Source organism: Gekko japonicus, unplaced genomic scaffold (genome assembly GCF_001447785.1).
Source record: "Gekko japonicus isolate JY-2015 unplaced genomic scaffold, Gekko_japonicus_V1.1 scaffold682, whole genome shotgun sequence".
Taxonomy (NCBI): Eukaryota; Metazoa; Chordata; class Lepidosauria; order Squamata; family Gekkonidae; genus Gekko; species Gekko japonicus.
The window spans coordinates 560,452-586,174 of NW_015167074.1; the positions used below are offsets into that span (position 1 = coordinate 560,452).

Consider the following 25,723-nt stretch of genomic DNA (forward strand, 5'->3'; position numbering starts at 1 on the left):
AGGGGAAGGAGGGCTCTTTGGCATCATGGCAATGCACAACATCACTTCTGGTACAGAACTGGAAGTGATGCCATTGTGTCATTCTTGGAATTCCCCGCAAACTCTCTGGTTCGCCAGAGTTTTGGGGGAATCCTAGAGCATTGCTCTTCCACGATGTCACCACTTCATTTTTGCACTGGAAGTGATGTTGTGAATAGGTGTGATGCCAGAGAAACTGTCCCTGCCTCTCAAATGCTCTTTATTCATAAAACAGGCTCCCCTTTCTGCAGTTCTAAGCAACAAAGTGAGGCTATCTAATGCCAAGAGGTCGTGTTGCTACTCTGCTGCCATTGCCCTACTCTTGTGGTAATTTCCGTAGCATAGGACAACATGGTCAGTGCAGAGGATGGGAAGATGCACAGGACACCTTACAAAAGGCTCCCAGCCAAACTTACCTTTGCTTCTAGCTTTGTTCTGTTGCATTGAACCAAGAATCTGGGAAGCTTCCATCCAAACATGTCAAATGTCTGCAAGATCATCTCAGTGCTTATTTATTCATTTAGGTATTCAGTGCCCTGCTTTTCTCCACAACAGGGACCCAAAGTGGCACCCAGTTAGGATCGCCAGGTCTTACCTTTCCCAAGACGGGGGGCTCCTGGATCCTCCTTGGGGTGTTCCTGCCATGCACACAAAGCGCGTCTGATGTGATGATGTCATCAGAAGTGACGTCATCACACCAGGGCAAAAACTAGTCTATCAGTAACCATGGAGTTCCCCCCGATTGCTACAGCATTGCCCCACGACGCCCCCTGCGTGATGATGTCACTACCAGTGATGTCATCATGTCGGTGGCGTCCCCGTGGGATGCTGCTGTTCAGGGGTGGGGCGTCCCCCACCGACCAGCTGGCTGGCAGCAGATCGACCCCCTCAAAATCGAGGGTTCCCTTGGCCCAACCGGGGGTGTGTGTGGCATGGCAACCCCACACCCAGTGTTGTTCTCCCCTCCTACATTTTATCTTCACAATATTAACCCTGTGGGGTATCTGACCAAGGGAGCTTTGACTCTTGAAAGCTTATACTAAAAAAATTGTCTTGATCTCTAAGCTGCTACTGGCCTCGAATCCAGCTGTTCTACCGGAGACCGACACGGCTACCTTCTGAAGCTGTGAGGCAGGTTGAGCTGAGAGAGAATGACTGGCCCAGGGGGACCCTCACGCTTCCATGGCAGAGTAGAGATTGGAACTGGGGCCTTCCAGATCCCTGTCCAACTCTCTAATCACCACACCATTGCTAGATCTTACAGAGAAATACTATTTGCCGTAGCTATCCCAGTGTTGCACTAGCAATTTCTGCAGCAAACACATGAAGCATGAATGACATAAGTGCGGGCTCCCATTTACATGGGCCATGGTTGTCCAAGGTATGTCGGTCTGGCATTCATATTTTACATGTTCATTACACTCTATGAATAACAAACGTCACGCATGGCTCTTTTTGTAGCAGGAGCTCCTTTGCATATTAAGCCACACACCCCTAGTGTAGCCAATCCTCCAAGAGCTTACAGAGATCTTCTTACTGAGGCTACTGTAAGCTCTTGGAGGATTGGCTACATCAGGGGTGTGTGGCCTAATATACAAAAAAGCTCCTGCTACAAAAAGAGCCCTGGGTGAACCACCCCTTGGGTGTCACGCCTTCATCCCTTGTTCAGCACCCTATCAAGACACGACATGTTCAGAATTTTAAACTTCAGCATAGGGCGCTTTCACATATGCTAAATAAGGCCGTTTCAATCCGTTAGCGATGGTTTGCGAGTGGATTTTGCCGTTTCACGCAGTAAAATATGGGCCCTGGAGAGCCTTGCGCTCTGCAGAGAACCATCTGCTGGTCATTCCTGGCCCGAAAAATGTTCACCTAGCGTCACCCAGGGCCACGACTTTTTTGGCCCTGGCCCCGGCCTGCCGGAACATGCTCCCGACTGCGATCGGGGCCCTGCAGGAGCTATTACAGTCTCGCAGGGCCTGCAAAACAGAGCTGTTCCGCCAGGCCTTTGGCTGAGGCAGTGGGCTACCATGAACAAGACTTTTATGGCTCGACTTCGGCCCATTCGTTCCTAGCTGTAGGAACTGAAATTAAAATTTGCTTCACTGTCCCCTTTAACTGGAGCTGCGGTGGCTCAAGTGGTTAAGACGCTGAACTGCAGGCTGTGGAAGGTCAGTAGTTCAGCAGTTTGAGACCTGAGTGTGTCGCATGACGGAGTGAGCTCCCATCTCTAGTTCCAGCTCCTGCCAACCTAGCGGTTTGAAAGCAAGAAATTGCAAGTAGATAAATAGGTACCACTTCGGTGGGAAGGTAACAGCGTTCCATGCACCTTGGTGTTTAGTCATGCCGGCCACATGACCACGGAAACGTCTTCGGATAGCGCTGGCTCTTTGGCTTTGAAACAGAGATGAGCACCGCAACCCTAGAGTTGGATATGACTGGCTTTTGAGCAAGGGAACCTTTACCTTTTACCCCTTTAACTGATTTTAACTGCTTTTATTGTATTAATTTTAATATTTGATATTTATTTATTGAATCATTTTAGATTGTAATGGAATTTATTGTTGGGATCCGCCCTGAGCCTGCTTGTGCGGTGGGCGGGATATAAATTGAAATGATAAATAAATAAAAATCCAGTTCCAAAGTGCATGGAAAGTGGCTTGAAAGTGTGCTATTTAGTGTGTGCGAAAGCACCCGACACGTTACAAGTTCCATTGCCAATAAACACACAGTTCAACGCCAATGCATGGTAGCCCTCTACAGATATTACAGTGAATGCATGTACAATTTACGCAGGGCTTTTTTAGAGAAAAAGCCCAGCAGGAACTCATTAGCATAATAGGCCACACACAACAGCAAAACTCATTAGCATATTAGGCCACACCCTGACAGCACCGCTCATTAGCACATTAAGCCACACCCCCATGTTACCAGAAGTGTGGTCATCCAGCCACACCCACCTTTCCCTTCTTATTCTGTTGACCTTGTTTGTGGTCAAAACCCAGGGCCTTTTTTTGTTGCAGGAACTCCTTTGCATGTTAGGCCACACACCCCTAATGTAGCCAATCCTAATGAGTTCCTGCTGTTGGGTGTGGCCTATTATGCTAATGAGTTCCTGCTGGGCGTGGCCAACTCAGGAGCCAGCCGGAACTCCGTTCCTGTGCGTTCCTGCCCAAAAATAGCCCTGCACATGGTTTTTCATCATATGAATGTCATATTGAACACACAAAGCTGCCTTATAGTGCAGCAGACTATCAAGGTCAGTATTATCAACTCAGACTGGCAGCAGGTAAATGTCTTCCACGTCATCAGCTTCCTGGTCCTTTGAACTGGAGCTGCTGGGGGTTATACTGAGGACCTTCAGCATGCCAAGCAGATGTACTACCATTGAGCCCCGGGCCCTTCTGGATGGACGTGCCACTGAATGTGCAGTTTGAAGCCCACATTTATCCAAGAACTGGTTCCCAGTTTTATTTTTAAACTGAACACGTATCGGCTTCTTCTTATAAGTCAATGTATGCATCTGCATGCAGGATGTTTGCCTGCTCGTTGTAGCTCATCTCGCAGGTCATCATGTTGCACTGGGGAATCAGATGGTACCCACCTGCAGCATTCCTATGTTGGCAAAGTGCCACACAGATTTGAGCTCCGTGGCTGTTAGCCAAAGCATGCAGGCTCAATTAAATGTTTTAAGAACTGGGATAGAAACGTGTTTGAAGATCTCATCAAACAGATGTATCAAAAAACATTCTGCAAGGCTGCAGACAGCTCACAAGTGGCATCGGTTACCTTCAGACCAGGCCGTACCATGCAAAGTAGAAAATTATGCTTTTGCGAGTTAGTAACGGAATCCCCATTAGAACAAGATCTCCAAATGGTTTTGCAATCCTGGTGTGAAGCATCATGCCTTTAAAAAAATTGCTCTCATGAAGGAACAGTAGGCATATTTTCGGGAGGATTTTCAAAGAAATATGGAAAATGAGTTTTCACAAAACGCTATAAATTGCAAAATCACAGCCAAGGGGAAAGCGCAATGTGTGATAATGTGCTCGTAGGATGGAGGCATCCTTGGTGGCCCTTATTGCCAACAAAGGCCATGACCAAAAGCAAACCTGTGCAAGAGTACAGAGAAGAGTATTTAGAAGGAGAGGCCTTAAAGCAGCAACTGGCAAGGAGCCTCAAGGAAGGGAGGCTGCAAGAAGGAGACATGTCTTTAAAGAGTGGTTCTTGTAGAGCTAGTAGCAATTACAGTGAGTAAAGAAACCCAAGTCTCTATTTAAGCCGGGAGGAGAGATGGTGTTCGATGTCTTGAGTTCTAATTCAGCGCATTTGCATTGGACAGAGCGCAGAGAGTGTGAACCCTGCCCAGAGTGGAAAAAGAGTGAACTCTCCTGATTTGGCCCCCATCCAAATCAGGACCCTGCATGACAACAATTTTCCTTTGGAAATGCCATTCTGGCATCCCCACCCTGGTCGAGATGAGGGAGAAAGGATTTGCCACAGATGGCAGATGGGAAAGCCAGCTAGTCTGACACTGCTAGGATTGCCAGCTCGAGGTTGGGAAATACCTGGAGATTTTTGGGGTAGGAGAAAGGTAGGAGGAAGAGAGACCCGAGGAAGAGAACTGTAGATGACAGAGGGCATTGAGAAAAGGATGGGCTAGGGAAACCTGGGAGAGATCCCAGAGGATTTAAGAACAGGAGAAGTTGCATGCTGTTGACAGGAAGAAGCAGGAAGGGAGGCTGTAGATGGCCCAGAAAGTAGCTATGAGAGGTGAGAAAGAAGCAAAATACACTGAAGAGCAGGGATTTGGGGAAGCGGGGATGAAAGTCTGAGGTGGAAGCAGAGTGACCTTCACAGGGTCTCCTACAGGTGCCTGCGAATTGCCACTTGTCAATGACCAGGGCAAGGGCCTTTTCAGTGGCTGCCCCTTCTCCCTGGAATCAGCTCCCCATAGTGGAGAAGTCTGTGCCCTGCAGGATCTTCAGTCCTTCCATAGGCATGTCACGCTGCTTTGTTTCATGCAGCCTTTGGTTAGTGTTACGGATTGGGGAGCTGGCCTTTCTTTTTCTCTCCATGATTAATTTGTTGTTAAGTCCATGTTTTGAATAGTTTTCTTGTTCTACTTATTGCATTTATTTGTATTGTCTTTGTATTTATTGTATTTTTTAATGTTGTAAACTGCCCCAAGTCCTTTGTTTGGTGTAGTGGTTAAGCGTGCGGACTCTAATCTGGGAGAACTGGGTTTGATTCCCCACTCCTCCACTTGCACCTGACTGGATGACCTTGGGCAAGCCGTAGCTCTGATAAGAGCTGTCCTTGAAAAAGAGCAGTTTCTGTTAAGAGCTCTCTCAGCCCCACCTACCTCACAGGGTGTCTGTTGTGGGGAGGGGAAGAGAAAGGAGTTTGTAAGCCGCTCTAAGACACCTTTGGGTAGTGAAGGGTATAAATCCTCCTCCTCCTCCTTCTCCTCCTCCTTCTTCTCCTTCTCCTCCTTCTTCTTCTGGAGAGAGGCTGCAGGGTATAAATAAAGCAAGCAAGCAAGCAAACAAACAAACAATAAAATGGAGCCTTGGGCAGGGCAAGCACTCCCCTCAAATAGCCTTCCTGAAATGAGCGCAGTATGAAATTTCTGACAACTGTTCCTAACAAAGCTGCCACCATCTACAGAGGCTGCATCTTCATCAGAGGAGAGCGGAGACCGACGATTTCCTCTGGAATGGTCACAAGGGCACCTGATGAGTCTGAAGAGCCTTGTTGATTAGTGGGGCTCGACCACCTCTGGAACATTTTGACATCCATTCTGCTCTATTGTTCAGGGTGGGCGTGAGCAGCCAATGCCCATCAGATCCTTTTGAGAACAGAGATGCGAGAATCACGTCAGTTGGGAAAAGGGAGGAACGATCGGCTTGTGGCCCTTTTTTGTCCTTGATTCTCACCCTTTGTGGCTGGAGAGCCATACGTTTCCCAAAGGGCTAGTGAGGACTTTCCTGAAGACGTTCCCTAATGCCGCCACTAACTGCATCACTAGTCATTGTGAGCATTTCTAAACATTTCTATCCATAAATTCAGAAGGCCATCCACCCTCAGCGGTTTCCATTTATGTAGATTTTGCTGTAGCGTGGCTGCCTTCCCCTGCCGAGTCAGATGGAGGGGGTAGAGAGGAGAGAAAGAGAGAGAGACCAGGAACATCTTAGGGAGGAGGGGGAAACATGTCAATGAAAAATTCTTTACAGAAAGCAGATACAGATGTTCATATTCTCTACCCCCTCCCATCTTGCATCTTGCATCTCACCTGACTGGCATGGTGCAAGGTTCATTGGTGATTGCATCACCTCAGAATGAGTATATATGGTAGCTAATACAGCAGCCTATAACAGAATCCTTATCTTGATGGAATGACACACATTCAGACTTTTGAAATCTCAGTACCAGGTTTGTTGGTCAATTTAATTTTTATGGCTATTAGGCTACTTTAAATATAACAATTGGAACTACTAATATAATAATTTTATTATTTCATGTCATGGTTTTTATTTAGAATAATTAGAATGAATATGGCCATACCTGTGGCCCATCATTAATACCAGCAACACAATTGCAAACATATAAGGTAATTCTAGTTTGAAAAAATCAATTGTTAAATAAATAAGGATTTGGTATACATTTGGAATAATAATTTGAGTTTCTTTTCCCCTCTTCCCCCCCCCTCTATATTTTTATAATTTCAGGATACAACATCTGGTCTTAAAATAAGTATACTAAAGAACCTGTATACATTTGTTTGAATGTGTGTCTATAAAATGTTGCATAGTGACCACTGAGGAAGGCCCTTTGAGGTCGAAACGCATTTGGTCCTTAGTTGGAAAGTGTGGACCCATCATGTGTATTAATATTTGATATGTTTTTATTAGTCTGATACTTGAAATTTTTTTAACCCGAATATATTTTAATATGTGTTCACCCTAATAAATTTTGTATTTTTATAATATATATGGTCAGCTTAACTCTTTTGGTTCGCAGTGTGTTGAAAGAACCATTTGTTGCAATTACTCTTCTATATCTCATAATAATCATAGCAATTTGATCCACACATGTCAAACCCATTGTGTCCGTGTGCGTGCACACACACACGTGCACATACACCCCCTTTTAAGTAAAGAGTTGGAGCCTTTGACATGCATATCTGATACACAGGCCCAGATGGTGCCTAACAAGGCTTCTTTTGATCTTTCTGCAAAAGTACTTGACGGATTTCATTATGCCTTCAAACACAATGCCCAAATACTGTTATTTTATTTATACTCCAATCGGTTTACACGTATAGCTCCTTTTATAAAAGGGCTTGTGGTTTGTATTCCCATAGTGGATAAACCCCCACCCTCAGTCCCAATCCCCCCACCCTTGAGACTTAGAGAAGCAGGAGGAAAAAAATGTCCTCCATAGTGACACGGTCTCTATGGTCTTTATCATAGAGATTAGGGGAAATTCCTAGAGCAAAAATGACATCACATCTTCCAAAAAACTCAGGCACACCCTCAAAATCTCCTGACATTTACTGAGGCAATCCGGGCACCCTATTTTATAATGATAATGATATTTGGCTTCATATAATGGAATTCAGGAGTTTTAGGCAAGTACCTTATCTGGGTGGCCTCCTCAGTGTCTGGGCAGAAGTGCTGGAGTTCTTTCCCCATGCATCATGCCAGACCCATAGCCAGAAATACTGTGACTGTGGAAGTGGAGCAGCAACTAGGAAGCACTTATGTTCAGCTTTCATTGTGTTGCCTGTCTGGAAGCCCTAACTAGCTCTTCAATTCTACTAATCCCCACCCCACCCCACCCCACCCCCAACATCCGTATAAAGCATTATAGATGATTTTCGTACCCTCCAACAGTGATACAATTTATGCTGGGGTTTTGCCATTCACTTCAGGGGAGGGTGGTGGCTCTGCAAACGCTAGACTACATGGGGCTGCCTTTGTCGCAGATCCGGAAGCTGCAGCTAGTGCAGAATGCGGCGACCAGGCTGCTGATGGGTCTCCCCAAGTGGGAGCACATCCGGCCTGGGTTGAAAGCGCTGCACTGGCTGCCAATAGCATACCGAGTCCGCTTCAAAGTGCTGGTACTCACCTTTAAAGCCCTACATGGCCAGGGTCCGACTTACCTGAGGGACCGCCTTTCCCCATATATACCCCCAAGAGCACTTTGGTTGGGGACCCAACACTGCCTGGTGATCCCAGGCCCCCGGGAGGTAAAGCTTGCTGCGACCAGGGCTAGATCATTTTCAGTGGAACCTGGTGGAACGAGCTCCCGGAGGAGATCATGGCCCTGCGGGACCTTATGCAGTTCCGCAGGGCCTGCAAGACGGAGCTCTTCCACCAGGCTTTCGAATAGGGGCTGCCGCTGCCACCACCACCAATGGTGGTGGCTGCCGCTGCCACCACCACCAATGGTGGTGATACCATCGGGATTAGGACTCACCCTTGGAAGTTCCGCCATAAATTGCATGGCACTGACAATGTGGGATTGGCTTGAACTATCTGCTGGACAGTGCCACCCCAATGGGGAGGATTAAGGACGCCATCAAAACCACTCAAGACCGCCTTGTTTACAGAAAGCACTTTATTATTGTTATTGTTATTAGTATTCATGATTTTACTGTTTTATCTGGTTTTATGTATGGGCTCATGCCCCTTGTAAGCTGCCCTGAGCCCGCTCGCGGGGAGGGCGGGGTAAAAATGCCTAAATAAATAAATAAATAAATAAATAAAGGGAACCTTGCGGTCCTGCACCTGTGCTTGCCACTAAGGTGAACACGAGGCCTCTTGAAGCTTCAGAATGCATATGGGGGCTTTTAACTGGTGAAACAACATATAACTGTGCTATGCTATGAAGAAGACGAAGGTGCAGAAGGAGGAGGAAGTGGAGATTGGATTGATACCCTGCCCTTCACTCGGCGTCTCAGAGTGGCTTACAATCTCCTTTCCCTCCCCCTCCCCACAACAGACCTGTGAGGTAGGTGGGGCTGAGAGAGCTCTCCCGAGAACTGCCCTTGAGAGTACAGCTCTGAGAGAGCCATAACTGACTCAAGGTCACACCAGCAGCTGCATGTGGAGGAATCAAACTCAGTTCTCCCAGATTAGAGTCCGCACGCTTAACCACTACACCAAATTGGCTCATTGCTTGCTGCACATCTTTTCCTGAGTTCCAGAAACCCAATCTGAAACACAGAATTCCTTTTCAGAAAGTGTCAGAACAAGTAAAAAGAAGCAGCTGGTTGTCCCCGGGGCAGTTCTGGAGAGAAGCAGCCCAGAACCCTGCGACTCTGCAGAGGTCTCCTGGTTCTCTCGTGCAGTCTGTGAGCCTTTAGGACTTGGGTGTACCTAATGTTAAAATTGGGTGTCTCCAACCGTATGGGCAGGGATGGAGATTTTTGCCGGACACTAGGACACAGTGACCTTATTTTGTCTCATTTGCAGTGCGCTTGCATTCAGCTGTGGCCTGAGTGAATGAAAGTCACTGTTTACATTTCTGCAAGGAAAGCCAGCCCACCAGCTCCGCTTTGAATGATTCGAAGTGCTCTGCTGCGATTACAGCCTGTGAGGCTACAGAATGTATTTAAGCCACCTGAGTAAAGTATAATTAACTAATTGAAATGTCCTCTATGCTGTAATACCTTCAACTTCTTGAATTTAATTGGGAATCTCTGGAAATGACAGCTATTCTGGTGCCACACTGTCTGCTTTTCGCGGCTGCATGGGGTGAAGGAAGAGAAGAAAGATAATCTGACGGGGCAGCGGAGCAAGCAGATGTTCCTGCCAAAGAGGATCGCCCCTGTGCACAGAGTTCCCACTTCCCGTCAGTCGTTGCAAAGAGGAGTTTCATGATTCTGTAATGTAGAAGCAGAAGCGAGCCTTCTGTGCCTGCTATTCTGTTCCCAGATCTGGTTGTCATGATGACCTCCCCTCCAACAAGGCCAGTGATTCAGACGTTGGCCTGTTCTGCATCTAGCCTTTGCTCTGCTGTCTTGCCAAACTCACGCTGGGAGAGAAACCCCCCTCTGCGTTGCATGCCACTTTCACTTTGATGGATTGTCGGATTTTATGGCAGTGTCCAGACGGCGTGATGCTTTCACTACATTTGATCTCTCGGTTTTATGGTGCCATCTGCATAGATTTATGGCCGTTTTATGGCCCTTCAGGGGTGACTCTGCAGAAAGCACGGCGTTGGCCGCGGGGTATTTGAATGTGGTTTTGAGCCGCATCTTTTTCTGTTCCAGTGTGGGTTCCTTAAAACAACGGAGCAGATGCTAGATGCAGAATCAGCAGAGTCTTCAGGGGAAGAGCCTGAGGAATCAAGGCCACTGGCTGAGGAGGACCAGTGGGACCATGATAGAGGGGCCAGTGGATGTTATGCCAAAGGCCACCCTCTGGGAACCTGCAGGTGAGACCTCGCTGCCAGCCCCAAGATAGCCACCATACCTCCACTGCACATACCTCAAACTAAGGCCCACAGCACCCCAGGATCTATCCCCTCTCTGCAGGAATGGCAGTGGGAGTGGCAGCCCAAAGGAGGCAAAGTACCAGACTGGTGGCGTGCAGCTCCACCCCAGAGCCATGCAGTGGAAAGAAGCAAACATTTTGCGATTGCACTGACCCGGGTAGCCCAGGCAAGCCTGATCTCATCAGATCTCGGAAGCTAAGATGGGACAACCCTGGCAAGTTCTTGGAAGGGAGACCTCCAAGGAATGCCAGGGCTGGGACACAGAGGCAGGCAATAGTAATCCACCTCTCTGAAATGTCTGAGCCCCACTAGGGGTCACCAGAAGTCAACCATGACTTCTAGGTATACACACACACACACACAAATACCAGGTTTTTGTGTGTGTGATTCTTCCCTCTAGAAGGCAGGCAGAGTGTGGGGCATGCATAGAGGCAGATGTTTCACTCCACAGCAAAAAACAGGACCAGCCAGACAATATTTGAGAAATCTGGATGAGGAAGGATTGGAGAACTCTTTCTCTTGGACAGTATGAGCAATCAGTGAGGGTCCAGTTTCTCATCTTATTTCTCAGCTCTAGCGGTGGGAAATATAGGTAGCATCCTGTTTATGTGTAGAGTAACTAGGTAAAGGTAAAGGTTCCCTTGCTCGAAAGCCAGCTGAGTCCGACTCTAGGGTTGCGGTGCTCATCTCCGTTTCAAAGCCGAAGAGCCAGCGCTGTCCGAAGATGTTTCCGTGGTCATGTGGCCAGCATGACTAAACACCAAGGCGCATGGAACGCTGTTACCTTCCCACTGAAGTGGTCCCTATTTATCTACTTGCAATTTCTTGCTTTCGAACTGCTAGGTTGGCAGGAGCTGGAACTAGAGACGGGAGCTCACTCCATCATGCGGCACACTCGGGTCTCGAACTGCTGAACTACTGACCTTCCCCAGCCTGCAGTTCAGTGTCTTAACCACTTGAGCCACCGCAGCTCCTGTAGAGTAACTAGTGGTGGGTTTATTTTTAAACCCAATCAGATAGTGCAGGCAAAGAGTGTTAACCCCAGTTCCTCCTGAGCTTTACTCCAGTGGTCAAAACAGTGTTCTCCTGATCTTGCTCTAAAATGGGAGGTCAATCAGCCTTGGAGAAAAATGCTGGAATCAAGCGAACACCATGGAGGAAGGGAGCCCAGCATTTAGTTCCCTTCATGCACACACTCTTTTTTAGTTTAAACACAGACCTTTCATTTGAGAATCCCAGCAAAGGAGGAAGACTTACATGCCAAGATTATCACATCTCTCTGTCTTGCTTGTCAGTTTGGTATAGTAGTTAAATGCGCGGATTCTAATCTGGGAGAACCAGGTTTGATTCCCCACTCCTCCACTTGCACCTGCTGGATGACCTTAGGCAAGCCATAGTTCTGGCTCAGCTGTTCTTGAAAAAGAGCAGTTTCTGTCAAGAGCTCTCTCAGCCCCACCTACCTCGCAGGGTGTCTGTTGTGGGGAGGGGAAGGGAAAGGAGATTGTAAGCCACTTTGAGACTCCTTCTCTTCTTCTTCTCTGCACGTGAGAATTGAATTTGCTGTAAAATGGAAAACCTTTGTCCCCTCTGTCAGAAAGTTTGGCAGAGAGGATCACTTGGTTGAGGGGTATGCTCTCCAACACCCCCCCCCCAAAAAAAAATCATCTCACTCTGCTGGGAGGAAAAGAAAAGTTTACAAGTGGAAACATGATCCCGGCTGAAAGCAAAATGAATGAATACAGAATGTAGTAGCCATTTACAAATTTAAAAAAACCAAGCTGAAAATGAGCCCAGTGAATCCTGGTATCCTAGTAATGTGAGAGCTTTGCACGAGGCAGGCATGTTATGCGTTCTGCTGTTCTCGAGATCCAGAAGGAATACAGCTGTGATGAGCAAAACAAAGGAATCCTGCAAAGTTTTTAGGTTTCCCCAATGATATTGGGAGTCCCCCTAACTCCCATTTAAGTTAACAGGCACTTTCAGCACTGAACCATTCATAGGAACCCTTTGCAACAAAGCCTTTGCCTCTGCTAGGGACCTCATTCATTTCACTCAGCTATTTCACAGTTAGGCAAAGTCATGCCACTATGGACAAAAGCATAACTCACAGGCAGTGTTCCCTCTAAGCCGAGTTAGTGTGAGCTAGCTCACCGTTTTTTAACCTCCAGCTCACACATTTGTGTCTTAGCCCGGGAAGGACAGCTCCAAAGCAAACTAATTCATGCAGGAGCCAGAACGCTCGCTCACAACTTGAATGCCAGCAGCTCACAAAGTAGAATTGTTGCTCACAAGACTCCATGGCTTAGAGGGAGCTTTGCTCACAGGATCTTTTTTTGGAGTGGGGATCAGATTGAACAGCTTGCCAAACCTGGAGATCTTTCCAACCAACCTTAAGAACATAAGAGAAGCCAATGTTGGATCAGGCCAATGGCCCATCCAGTCCAACACTCTGTCCACAGTGGCCAAAAATACCAGGAACCATCAGGAGGTCCACCAGTGGGGTCAGGACACTAGAAGCCCTCTCACTGTTGCCCCCCCCCAACCACCAAGAATACAGAGCATCCCTTGCCCCAGACTGAGAGTTCCTATCTATACCTTCTGGCTAATAACCTTAATTGCCTTTGTTAGAACAACAGGAATTTTAAGCACCCATCTTTTGTACCCATTCCCAAGAGATACTAACGGATCGGATTGCAAAGTGTTTCAGTGGCAACTATTCCCCCCTTAATCATGACTTGATGGTAGAAGCTTTGGGGCTTACTCCACCGTATGTGATAAAGCAAACAGGTTATCCATTGAGACCTGATCCCAAGGCTGGCCTTACCACTAGGCAACCCTCAAGTCCGTTCTCTGAATAAATAAATAAATACACAGGTGGTTGCCTAGGACAGCATTGTGTAGGGGCATCGTTTTATGACAAGGCAGCCTATGGAAAGGGTTTCCTTTCCTAAGCACTTTTGCTCTTGGTGGAGGGAGGGTGGGGAACCTAGTGGGGCAAGGAGGTCAAGCCAGCCGCAAGGGATGAACAGGATTCAAGAGAGTGTCAGGAGAGAGGGAGGAGTTCAGTGGACTCAATTCATGTAGGGAGAGAGAGAGACGTTAAGGGATAGTAGCTCTTTCAGGCGTCTGCAGGGAGAAGGTGTCACTGAAAGGCGTCAAGAAGAAGAGGTGAGCCTAGACGGCACACTTCTCAAGTGCTTTGTATGATGACTTCTATCCTGTAGCTGCCAACATTTCATTTACTCTTCATCGGAAAGGTGAGAATAGGCGAAGAAATCTGCAAAGCCAATGTGGGAAGGCAGATTTTTTTTTAAAAAAAAACAACAACCATAAAATGCAAGAATTCTTTCATCATGGAGAGATATGGGGATAAACCTTGAGGTGGTGGGCCGTACATCTCAGTAGGTAGTTTAACTATTGATAGAGTTGTCCTGCACAAATTCGTACAGTTCTTTTTTTAAAAAAGCCCTCTAAACTCATGGCCATCCCTCCATCTTGTGGCAACGAGTCCCATAAATTAGTTTTGTGGTGCATGGATACTCCCCTTTGCTTGTCCTGGACCCAACACCAATCATTTTCACTGAATGACTCCAAGTATATTGAAAAAGAGAAAACGGGGTGTATCTATAACTGCATATCAGCCACTGGAAAAAAAAGCCATCTTGGGTTGCCTTCTGGACAAAAACGGTGCTATGAATTGGCCCTCAGCACTACTTCATACATTACTGCTTACTCTGTGCAGGAACCAGCAACACACGAAGCGTCCCTCGTGTTCTAGTAGCAAGTCAGAAATATCAACCAATCACAATGAACAAACACATTCTAATTTCTGTCTTGCAAATGCCCATTTGGGCCTTTGTATTTAATTCCTGTCATTCCGGCCTTCCTCCATCCAACATCGATATTCAGCACTCATTGATCACCCATTACAATTCTGTCTTCACAACAAGAGATGATCAAAACATGAGGGTGGAAAATCAACAAGCCTTACTGACTCTGGCAGCAAAGCCGTTGTTGCCCAGCCCTACCTAGTAGCACAATTATTTATGGGCAACATGATGCTGGTCACTGCGATATAGTTAATCACCGCATAACAGCGGGAATCCATTCTCTGAGCAATGTTAGCATGGCCTTTGACCAAAATATATGAAATGCAAGTGCTTAATACAGCCATCTTGTCCTGTCTCTTCTATCACCTGCATTCAAAGCAGGAGGCTACTGCAAGGAGGGATGCAGTCCACAACAATACAGAGAGCAGCTACCAGTTGCATACAAAATCGCAGGGACTCCGTTCCACCCCTCCCCACCCCCTTCCTGGCATTTGATTCGACTCCATGGCCACTCGTTAGCACCCACTGACAGTCAACCTGGCGGTTTCCTTTCTCCTTCAGCCAAATCGGCTTTCCCAGCTTGATTTCTCACGGTAGACAAAGCACCCGAACGCGATACAGAGAGGCCCCGAGCAAAGCGCAGAGCGGGTCTCTGTCCATGGTGCTGAAACTCAGTGAGCCGCGGCGGCCGGCAGATGGCGCCGTTCGGCGTATTACACACACAAACACACACACACGCGCAGCGCCTGATCGAGGAGGCGCCCAAGCGAGTCTCCCCCGAAACGAGTTTCTCCAGGACGCTCCGGGACCGCTGTTCCGCCGGATCGCACGCCGCGCAACATGAACCTCGGGAAATCGCCGGCCTTTCAGAAACGGAGCCCCACTGCTTCGGAGGAACGCGCTCGCTTCTTCGCCCCTGCCCGCCCCCTTTTCCTCCCGGGGAGCACTCACCATGTTGACTTCCGAGACCATGTCGATGCTGGCGATCACGATGCTCATCCCGACGCCGACGGGAGAACCTGGAAATCGAAACGGGTGGTTCTCAATGGCCCCCGGACAAAAGCCAACGGGAAGTCCGTCCCGTGGCCCCCGCGCCTCGAAACCTAGTGCTCGGAAGGGTAGGTGTGTCCTTCCGGCCTAAGAGTTCTGTGGGACTCGGAAGACGGCTTTCCCTGCCCAGGCGAGCCCCGCTGGGACAATGAAAAGGGTTGGTGGCATCAGTTGAGGTCTGCTCGCTTTGGAGGCAGGGTGGGTGTGCGAGGGGGTGTAAGAAAGGGAGCCAGAGAACGGGGGTGGGGGGGGTGACAGAGAGCTAGCTATTAAGCCCCCTTTGCGACCCGATTCGCCTTTGCATCTGACCTCCGCCTCTCCGGGCGACGCCGCGCAGCCCCGCGATTTCCCCTTGTAAACAAATCTGCGGGAAACGAATTTACCTCCGAAGTCCGGCCTCAGGCGAATGTCGTATCCTTTGAGCAATCTGTCCACCGTCTCTTTCACGTAGGACATGTTGCTGGGCTCAGTCTCGCTGGGGAGGGAGCAAGAAAAGGGGGCAGGATTAGGAAAGAGCCCCCTTGCCCCCCTCCAACCCACCCCCACCCTACCGATCTCCCAGCAGAGAAGCAAATCCGTGGCGTGGGGCTCCCGAAGGGAGAAGGGGAGCGATCCTTGCCCGCCCGCCCGCCAGGCGCCGGCCTCACCTCTTGGCATGGCAGACCAGGGCGACCATCACCGGGAAGAACCAGATCCCCGCGCACTCCGGGAGCTGAACTGCCCGCATTCCTTCCTTCCTTCCTTCTTTCCTTCCTTCCTTCCTTCCTTCCTCCGGGCGGAGAGAGTTGCTGCCTCTCTCTCTCTCTCTCTCCCTCCACCCCAGCTCCCCACCCCCCCTTCCGCGAAGATTCAAGGAATGCAACTTTCAATCCACAGGCAGGGCTCTGATGCCGGAGACGGCGGCGCATGCGCGGAGGCCCTTGCCCCCCCCTCCACGGACACCTTTGCGCCGCGGCACCTCCGTCAGGTCAGACAATTAACCCCGACGGGACCTTGGGAGTGCCCCGCGCGGCTTCTGCGGGCTGCGGACTGGCGCGTCGTGCCGCGGACGGGAGGGAGTCGTCGGGTCTCCGCGCAGCTCATCCTGGCTGGAAGCTGCCAGTGCCGGGTCTCCGGCCAGCAACAGGGACGACGGAATCCGTCAAATGACAGCCGGGGCCCCCGCCCCACCCCTGCACCTCCCCCCTTCGTTCTTCGCTGACCCTCGCCGGGGGAGACAAGGGCCTCGCTTCCCTGCCTCCAGCCTCAAAGGGGCGTCCTACTCTGTAGGCGGTTGGAACCGGCTAGGATGGAAACCGGCCCTGCCTGCCGTCCTCTTTTCCAGGGTGTACGGAAGGGAATGACAAGAATGCCCATTGGGAACAGTGGGAGATGCCTGAAGGCCCATTGGATATAATGGGAGCCAGGAATGCCAATTGGCTTGCATGAGGTTCCATTGGGATACCTTACAGGGAAGCTGCAAGGAAACTGCGGAAGGGATTTAGAGAAATTCTGCTCTGGGCCTGGAATGACAGCTCTCAGAGCAGAATGGCAGTACAAGGGAATGGCAGAAGTGTTCTGGGACTGGAATGTGACCCTCAATGTGGAATGACAGTCCTGGGTTCAAATAAACAGCTCTGGAACTGGAAGGATGGTCCCTAAGAATGGTGTAAGAATTTTGGGGCTAGACAGCCCCAAAGTGGAATGATGGCCCCTGGGACTGGAACTGGTGTTCTCGGACTGGAATGACAGTGACCAGAGTGGAATGACGGTCCCCGGGAGCAGATAAACTGCTCTGGGCCTGGAATAACAGTCCCCAGAGTGGAATGATGGTCCCCGGGAGCAGATAAACTGCTCTAAGTCTGGAAGTACACCCACTAGTTTGGAAGGATAGTCTGTAAGAGTGGCATAAGTGTTTTGGGACTAGAATGACAGCCCTCAGATTGGGATGATGATCTCTGGGACTGGAAAGCAGTCTGGAGCTGGAATGTCAGCCCCCCCACAGTGGGATGAAATAACCTACATTTTAATTAAAGTTTCTGAAGGTTGTACAGTGATCCCAAAAGCGAAAACTCCACCTAGAAACTGGATAAAAGTAAACATTGTTTTGCACAGGAATTGCCAATGGAGGAGGAATACGGAACGAAAACAGTTTCCTGGTTCCTTCCAGAAACAACACCAGCAACTTCTTCCCATGGCTTCCAAATTCACATATAGGAACAACCTCTGCTACAGTACATTTTTTCATTAGCTGATAAAGATTCTGGCAGTTGATCAAAAATACCCAGAATGTTCATGGCTTGGGCATTTGTCATTCCAGTCCCAGGAACTGTCATTCCAATCTGGGTGCTGTCATTCCAGGCTCAAAGCCATTTATTTGGTCCCGGGGACCATCCTTCCACACTGGGGCCTGTCATTCTAATTTCCAGAGCAGAATTCTCAAAATCCTATCCACATTTTCTTGGCAACATTTGTGTACTGTAATGTATTTCAACGGAGCCAATGCAAGTCAATTGACATTCCTGGATTTCATTATATCCAATGGGCCTTCAGGCATCTCCCACTGTTCTCAGTAAGTATTCTTGTCATTCATTTTAGTACATCCTCTTTTCTTCCTCCCACCCCTCCCTGCAAAGTCTGGGACAGGAGTAGGTCAAAGTGGGTGGTGGAGATCACCAACTGCAACCTGGACAAGTGAGGTGCTGGCTGCCACCAGGCCCAGTCCACCCAATGCAGCCAACAGGAGAGAAAAACCCCTACAAAACAAGGGCATTTCTTCATTGAAGAGAGTGGTGAGGAGACAGCTGTGTGACTTATTTTTGCCATTTTGCCTGCCGAGATCCTAAAGCCAAGCATGCTGGGTTTAGCGAGTATTCTACATTGGGTTGCAGATACCTGGCTTGTTCTTCTCATGCCAAAACCTGGGGAAAGTGATTTGATCGAGGAAATTCAGACCGGGCACCAGCACAACAAAATGCCGTCAACTAATGCATGTTATGGGCATAAGGCAGCACATGCACTCAAAATGCAGCTGATTTTCTACCCATTCATAGAATCATAGAATCGTAGAGTCGGAAGGGACCTCCGGGGTCATCTAGTCCAACCCTCTGCACAATGCAGGAAATTCACAAATACCTCCCCCCCCACTGCCAGTGACCCCTGTTCCATGCCCAGAAGATTTGTTTTTAAAAAACCCTCCAGGATCCCCAGCCAAAGTGGCCTGGAGAAAAATTGCTTCCTGACCTCAAAACGGCGATCAGCATTTCCCTGGGCATGTAAGAAAAGACCACAAGAACTAAGCAGTGATGCAACCCTTCCTGCTCTCCCTTCTTGTGATCTGTCTAAGTTCACAGAATCAGCATTGCTGTCAGGTGGCCATCTAGCCTTTGCTTGAAACCCTCCAAAGAAGGAAAGCCCACCACCTCCCGAGGAAGCTGGTTGCACTGAGGAACTGCTCTGTCAGGAAGTTCTTCCTAATGTTTAGGTGAAAACTCTTTTGCTTTATTTTCAAACCGTTGGTTCTGGTCTGACCTTCTGGGGCAACAGAAAATAACTCCGCGCTGTCCTCATTCAAGAGAAGCCCAGCAACCCAGAAAATTGTGAGCCATACTGAATGCCACCAGCGACGCCCAATACAAAACACTGCTTGTTTTGAGTCGTGAACAAATAATCAGGGCAACAGTATGGAGCATTCAGTTACCGAGTAAACAGACACTGTAAGTGAGGAAAGTTCAGTTTTGAAACAAGTTCTTTGCCAAAATCAAATCATTACTAATTTCATGATTCACAATTGAATGTGGCTTGTAACAACCTAAGAAGAGTTGTGCTTGGTCAGACTGGTGGTCCTCTTAGTCCAGCATCCTTTTTCACTCAGTGGAGAATGAAGGGCCCTGGAGAGAAGAAGAAGAGGAGGAGATTGGATTTATACCCCGCCCTTCACTCGGGGTCTCAGAGTAGTTTACAAACTCCTTTCCCTTCCCCTCCCCACAACAGATGCCCTGTGAGGTGGGTGGGGCTGAGAGAGCTCTGACAGAAACTGCTCTTTTTCAAGGACAGCTGTTACCAGAACTATGGCTTGTCCAAGGTCATCCAGCAGGTGCAAGTGGAGGAGTGGGGAATCAAACCTGGTTCTCCCAGATTAGAGTCTGTGCACTTAACCACTACACCAAACTGGCCAATAAACAGGACACAGAGGCTGAGGCCTTCCCCTGATGCTGCCTCTTAGCAGCGGTATTCAGAGGAATACCATTCTCAGTATGCTACTCAAATGGAAGAGTGTTCACCAATCACTGGTGCTGGGTAATCAAAGAGAGGAATCCTACTCAGCTCTGTTCAATAGGGCTTGCTCCAGCCCTGTAGCTAGGGAATTATTTGGGAGGGGGCCTCTGGGGGCCCGCCAGCTAATTAAATGAAAGTACAGTGCACGTGGTAAGTTGGAGCACTTCGGGGGCAGCCTGGGAGAGAGGGGGCCCAGAAGAAACACTAGGGGGCCGGGCCCCGTGAGCCCCATGTTAGCTATGGGCCAGGCTTGCTCCCAGGACAGTGTTCTTAGGGCTGCATTGCAAGTCCTCTCCACTATGCCTCCTTATGTAGTAGGGGATTGTGGGGCTGAGCAATGGTAAGACCTTGATTTGTTCCTAGCTTTAACCAGTGAACAGATTAGACCAGGGTTGGCCAAACTTGCTTAACATAAGAGCCACATTGAATAAGCATCAGAAGTTTGAGAGCTGCAAGACATAAACAAATATTACACACACACGTTTTGATTGAAAAATATGCAAATTTGCTTTTTATTAACATTAAATGAGGCTGCCCAAAATCAAGGTGAGAGGTGAGATGTCTGATGACTCTGGACTAACACTGTGGCAGCAACACTAAAGGAAGGCGTCCCTCTCTCAGGTGTGCAGTCTCAACAGGTACTCCCAGGTCTCCATATTATATAGTCCCTTTGCACAGTTCATATTCCATAAAAACACATTGATAGGCTTGCAGGGCAACAACCTTTATATATTTTCCACCAACACCTTTAAAAGTGGTGTAAAAATAGTTCATTAGTATATGGATTTGTATTCTTCCTTAGTCAAGCCCTGTATCTGGAATTTTATATGGACTAAGCAGGCTTCTGGGAACGAAGTTACATCAGTGACTCCGACTCCTCCTCAGTAACACCATGGAGATAACATTTACCCTTCTCTACTTCACAAACACCCCAATTCCATTCTTCATATATTCCCTTGCTCAGTGATCTCAGAATGGGGAACTGGGATTGCTAAAAATCACATAATTTTGTGCAAGAAGAGGTAAAGATTGTATCAGTCACTGAATTAACTGTAAGAAAAATGGCAAGCTCTGGAACTCTGTGTAGGGTCTTTATTTTATCCACATCCCCAAGATGGAAAATGAGAAAGAGACAGAATTCTGTGTGTATTCACATAGGCTTGTGTGACAGCTTCTCCTTTATGAGCCAGTATGGATTGGTCACCAAGTTTTAATTTGACAAAGAGGCCCTTTCCACACTCTCCTTTTAATCCATGTTCACTCCAAGCAATTCTGCACTAAAATCAAATTCAACCTTCTTTTTAATCCAGTCTTTCCCCTCATTCTGCACTAAAATCAAGTTCAACCTCCTTTTTATACCATCCCCCCCATTCTGCATTACATCACTTCCTTTCAGTGGTCAGCCTGGTTCCAGCTTCCTGTTGCCATTTATTGTTGTTATTTGGATGCTGTTTTGCCGTGGAATTGCCTTGACTCAAACACTGAGAAAATCCGGAGTGGCAGGCAAATGCGGAAAGGACCCCTGTTACAGAACCTTTTTAAAAAGCCGGGAATATGTGCAGCAGCAATAAAGGAGGGTGTGATAATGGAAGAATCATTGTTTCTCCTCCCCATTAAGTAATCCAAATGCCCAGTCTGGGGAAAAGGGGAAGAAACTTCCAGTACTGAGCTGGAACCCCCTTAAAATACGCACTGAGTCATACCCCGTTCTATAATTTTTTGTAGTGTTTACTAGTATGCTTAACAGTAATTTTAACCCTTGGAAGAAAGGCTTTAATACAAAGGCTTTTGCTAGAAAAGGAAAGGTACTGTCTTTCTTCCCTTGCTATGCCCAGAGACATGCGGACAGAGAGCAAGGAGGTCAGTAAGGAAGTCCAGGATGTAGAAGAAGAAGAGGAGGAGGAGGAGGAGGAGGAGATTGGATTTATACCCTGCCGTTCACTACCCAAAGGAGTCTCAGAGTGGCTTACAATCTCCTTTCCCTTCCCCTCCCCACAACAGACACCCTGTTCCCAGGGCTATTTTTGGGCAGGAACGCACAGGAACGGAGTTCCGGCTGGCTCCCAAGTTGGCCACACCCAGCAGGAACGCATTAGCATAATAGGCCACACCCTACATCAGAAACTCATTAGGATTGGCTACATTAGGGGTGTTTGGCCTAACATGCAAAGGAGTTCCTGCTACAAAAAAAGCCCTGTGTTTGGACAACCAACAAGGTCAACAGAATAAAAAGCAAAAGGTGGGTGTGGCTGGATGAGCACATGTCTGGTAACATGGGGGGTGGCCTAATATGCCAATGAGCTGTGCTGTCAGGGGTGTGGCCTAATATGCTAATGAGTTTCTGCTGTTGGGTGTGGCCTATTATGCAATTAGTTCCTGCTGGGCTTTTTCTACAAAAAAGCCCTGCCTGTGAGGTAGGTGGGGCTGAGAGAGCTCTGACAGAAAGAAAGAGTTGGAGAAGTAGGAAGGCGTCGGTGGGGTCAGAGGGAATGAAAGGGGTCAGAGGCTTCCCTCCCTCTGGAAAGAACACTTCTGTATCCTTCCAGTTATATCGTAATGGAAATGACTGTGAATCATGCTTCCAGTATACAGAGATTCTTTTTTTTGTACCCCCCCCCGATGTTTTTTATTGCATTTTCTAATATCTACATATTAAAAACTACAAACAGAAAATCCGGGGGGGGGGGGGCCTCAATCTCTGGGGAAAGAAATACATCTATGGGAGAAAGTAAAGAAAACCCTCTAAAAACCCAAGAGATGGTGATCATACATACGTTTGCAAATTTACCCTTAAATTTAAACACAAGTTAACATTCGTTGAAAATGTTCATCTACCTACTTAAATTTATCTAATACTTCCGTATTTCATAAAAAGATTGTAAAACAATATGTATTAAGCTACTTTTTTAGTTATTTCAGAACACATTGACAACCTATTTCCCCTTTCCCTTTCTGTGTCTCAACTGACCCGCCACCCCCAATTTAGAGTCAGAGTCTTCCTCAGAGGACCAGCCGCTCCTTCTAATATACAGCGTTTCTTACAGTGCCTTTCTCCTCTTCATTCATAACTTGGTTGTTTTTAAGCGGACATGAACTGCATTCCTAGGTGATCCCTGAGCTGAGGACTGAATGAAGTATTTTGACAGCCAAGGCCAGAACTTCATGGACTACCAGCTGTAGTTATGGAATATGTTGATTTGAGGGAAATCATGTGAAATAATCAGGGAGGGTTTAAGCAGAGCCAAAGTACATCTGGCGCTCAGACCTGAAAACTCCCCCCCCCCCGTGCCAGTAAAGAGGTTGCTTTCCAGCTTGTGCAGAGTGTCTTTCTCTCGCAATTCAGTGTGGTGTTGCAGTAAGAAGAGGGAAATGGTGTCTCTCCTCTCTGAGAAACTCCCTTAGGCCCAGGATTCCCTGAAAAATACCCTGGTACCCAGCTGCTGCCACTCCGGACTCCAGCGTGGTGCTGTGGTTATGAGTATCTGGGAGAGCCAGGCTGGAATCTCCACTCTGCCATGGAAGCTTCCTGGGTGACTTTGGGCCAATCGCACTCTCAGCATGACCTACCTCAAAGGGTTGTTGTGAGGATGAAATGGATGGGAGGAGAACAATGTAAACCACTTTGGATCCCCATCGGGGAGAAATACAAATGAATTAAATAAACAAACGCATAGAAATAGCATGTGGTACAGGCCGTTCAGGATCGGTTCAGAATAAGGAGATTTATGTGCTTGAATGTCTCCCCACATTAAAAAAGGGACCTGAAATGCTGAAAGTCTAGTTCTCTCCTACATGCTAGCTTTTTAAATACAGGGAGGTGGTTTTTTAAAAAAAAACAAATGTGGGAGCATTCACATATGCAACACCCCTTCCCTTGTAGTCTAAAATGGTCCACTCCAGGAAGGACTGTACTACCAGGATGGAATCTATGGAGGACTATACCACCGCTTGAACTCCACACAGGCAATGAACTTTAGAACCTGTAAATAGCCTCAAGGAGGTCAGTTCCAAGCATTTGGTGCTTTTAAAGAAAAAAAGGAAGTTGAAACTTTCTCAAAATGTGGGAGCATTCAAATACGCAACACCTGTTCCCTTGTAGTCTAAAATGGTCCACTCCAGGAAGGACTGTACTATCAGGAAGGGCTCTACAGAGGACTGTACAACCGTTTGGACTCCACATGGGCAGTGAACTTTAGCACCTGGAAATAGCCTCAAGGAGGTTAATTCAAAGCATCTGGTGCTTTTAAACCAAAAGAGGAAGTTGAAACTTTTCCAAGACAAAATGAGATAAGCGAACAACTCTTCCAAGATAAATGAATTTTATTTATGCAATCACTGACAAGTTGCTAATTGTCTATGTCAACGAGTAGGAGGGTTGGCTCAAATAGACAAGACAAAGGCTGGATGTTTTTTTCCTTTTTAGACTATTCCCTGGAACAGATTTATTTAACAACACGTAGTGCTGAACATAAATTTTATACTCGCCAAAAACTCCCCATCGGAACACTTATTCCAGGGCATTTTCACGCAGCTATATTGGGACCAAGATAAGCCCAGTGTGGGTGTTTTATAAAGTGGATGGTGTATCTTGCAAATGGGTTCAATACCCATTTGAAAGTCTTGCCATGGTGAACTGTTGACCCTGCCTCCCCCTCTCCCAGCCTTGCTCACAAAATGTTCGGGACCACTTCACAGATTGTGTTTCTTGGAGGTGTCAACTGAAGATATTTTAAGTGCGCTTTTATCAATGTGAAGCTTGAATGCAAACACATGTTTGCAAACCCAGGCTGTCCAGAAATCTGGAGCGAAGTGTAATCTGAATGCTGCTGACACATAACTCTATTTCTCCTTTTCATCATCGTCTGGTGAGATGTTACGTTCTGAACAGCTGTTAAACTCCATCCCCATAATACCGTGGTGCTACGATGAACGACATCTGGTCAGGGAGTAAGGAATCCACCTGTTCTAGATGGGAACAGGCTTGCAACTTGGGGGCTATCATAGAATCATAGAATCCCAGAGTTGGAAGGGGCCATACAGGCCAGCTAGTAAACCCCCCTGCTCAGTGCAGGATCAGCCTAGAGCATCCCTGACAAGTGTCTGTCCAGTTGCTGCTTAAAGACTTAAAGTGAGGGGGAGCTCGCCACCACCCTAGGTAGCTGATTCCACTGTTGCACAACTCTGGCTGCGGTCACACGGAGCAGTAGCCACGCTACTGCGACGGAAGATAGGCGGATTTTCCGGGCGCGATCTCACCGCCACATCTGGGAAGTGTAGAGCTCCCGTGGTGAACCTGAGGCTTACCTCCGAAGATGCGCGGTTAAAAACTAGTACCTCGGAGGTACTAGTTTCCGGAAACCCCGGGGCAAGGGCGGTAGTTCAGCAGTTCGAGACCCGGGTGCCGCATGACGGAGTGAGCTCCTGTCTCTAGTTCCAGCTCCTGCCAACCTAGCAGTTCGAAAGCAAAAAATTGCAAGTAGATAAATAGGTACCACTTCGGTGGGAAGGTAACAGCGTTCCGTGCGCCTTGGTGTTTAGTCATGCCGGCCACATGACCATGGAAACGTCTTTGGACAGCGCTGGCTCTTCGGCTTTGAAACGGAGATGAGCACCGCAACCCTAGAGTTGGATTCGACTGGCTTTCGAGCAAGGGAACCTTTACCTTTACTGCACTGGAAGAGTGCCTTCGCAGTGGATCAGTCTAGATGTTCTCAGGAGGTCCTGAGTGGCGGTGGCGAGTTACCAGTGTATTTTCCAGGGAACCCTTGGTCTAAGGGTGTTTCCCAGCATGGAAAGAGACCATCTTCCCCTTCCTACCTCAAGACATGTGTCCTTGCATAGAAATCAGTAAGATTGAAAAGTGTTTAACATGGGCTGCTTTTTCCTCTTGGGTGTGTGTGTAAAAAGTATAAAAATGATTATGATGACTCCTGCTGTGTTTTTAATCTAGCATGCAGACCTCTGAAGGCAAATGCGGCTGTTCCTTTGTCACAACCCGTGTCACCCTTCTCCTGACTCCCTGTCTCAGTCTTGTTGTCTGGGACTGATCAGCAGACGGCCTG

The 25,723-nt window shown here is 47.9% G+C and overlaps 1 protein-coding gene across 1 annotated transcript in view; it reads right to left on the reverse strand.

The window, feature by feature from the left end:
• GABRB1 (gamma-aminobutyric acid (GABA) A receptor, beta 1) overlaps positions 1-16,095 on the reverse strand; it is a 172,296-nt gene extending 156,201 nt beyond the window's left edge. The window contains exons 1-3 of the mRNA XM_015412764.1: positions 16,052-16,095; positions 15,788-15,879; positions 15,306-15,373 (exon numbers count right to left, since the gene is read on the reverse strand). Coding sequence (XP_015268250.1) covers positions 15,306-15,373; positions 15,788-15,879; positions 16,052-16,080 — 189 coding nt within the window. The 5' untranslated portion in view covers positions 16,081-16,095. The remainder of the gene's footprint in view (positions 1-15,305; positions 15,374-15,787; positions 15,880-16,051) is intronic.
• Positions 16,096-25,723: the final 9,628 nt, after the last annotated feature.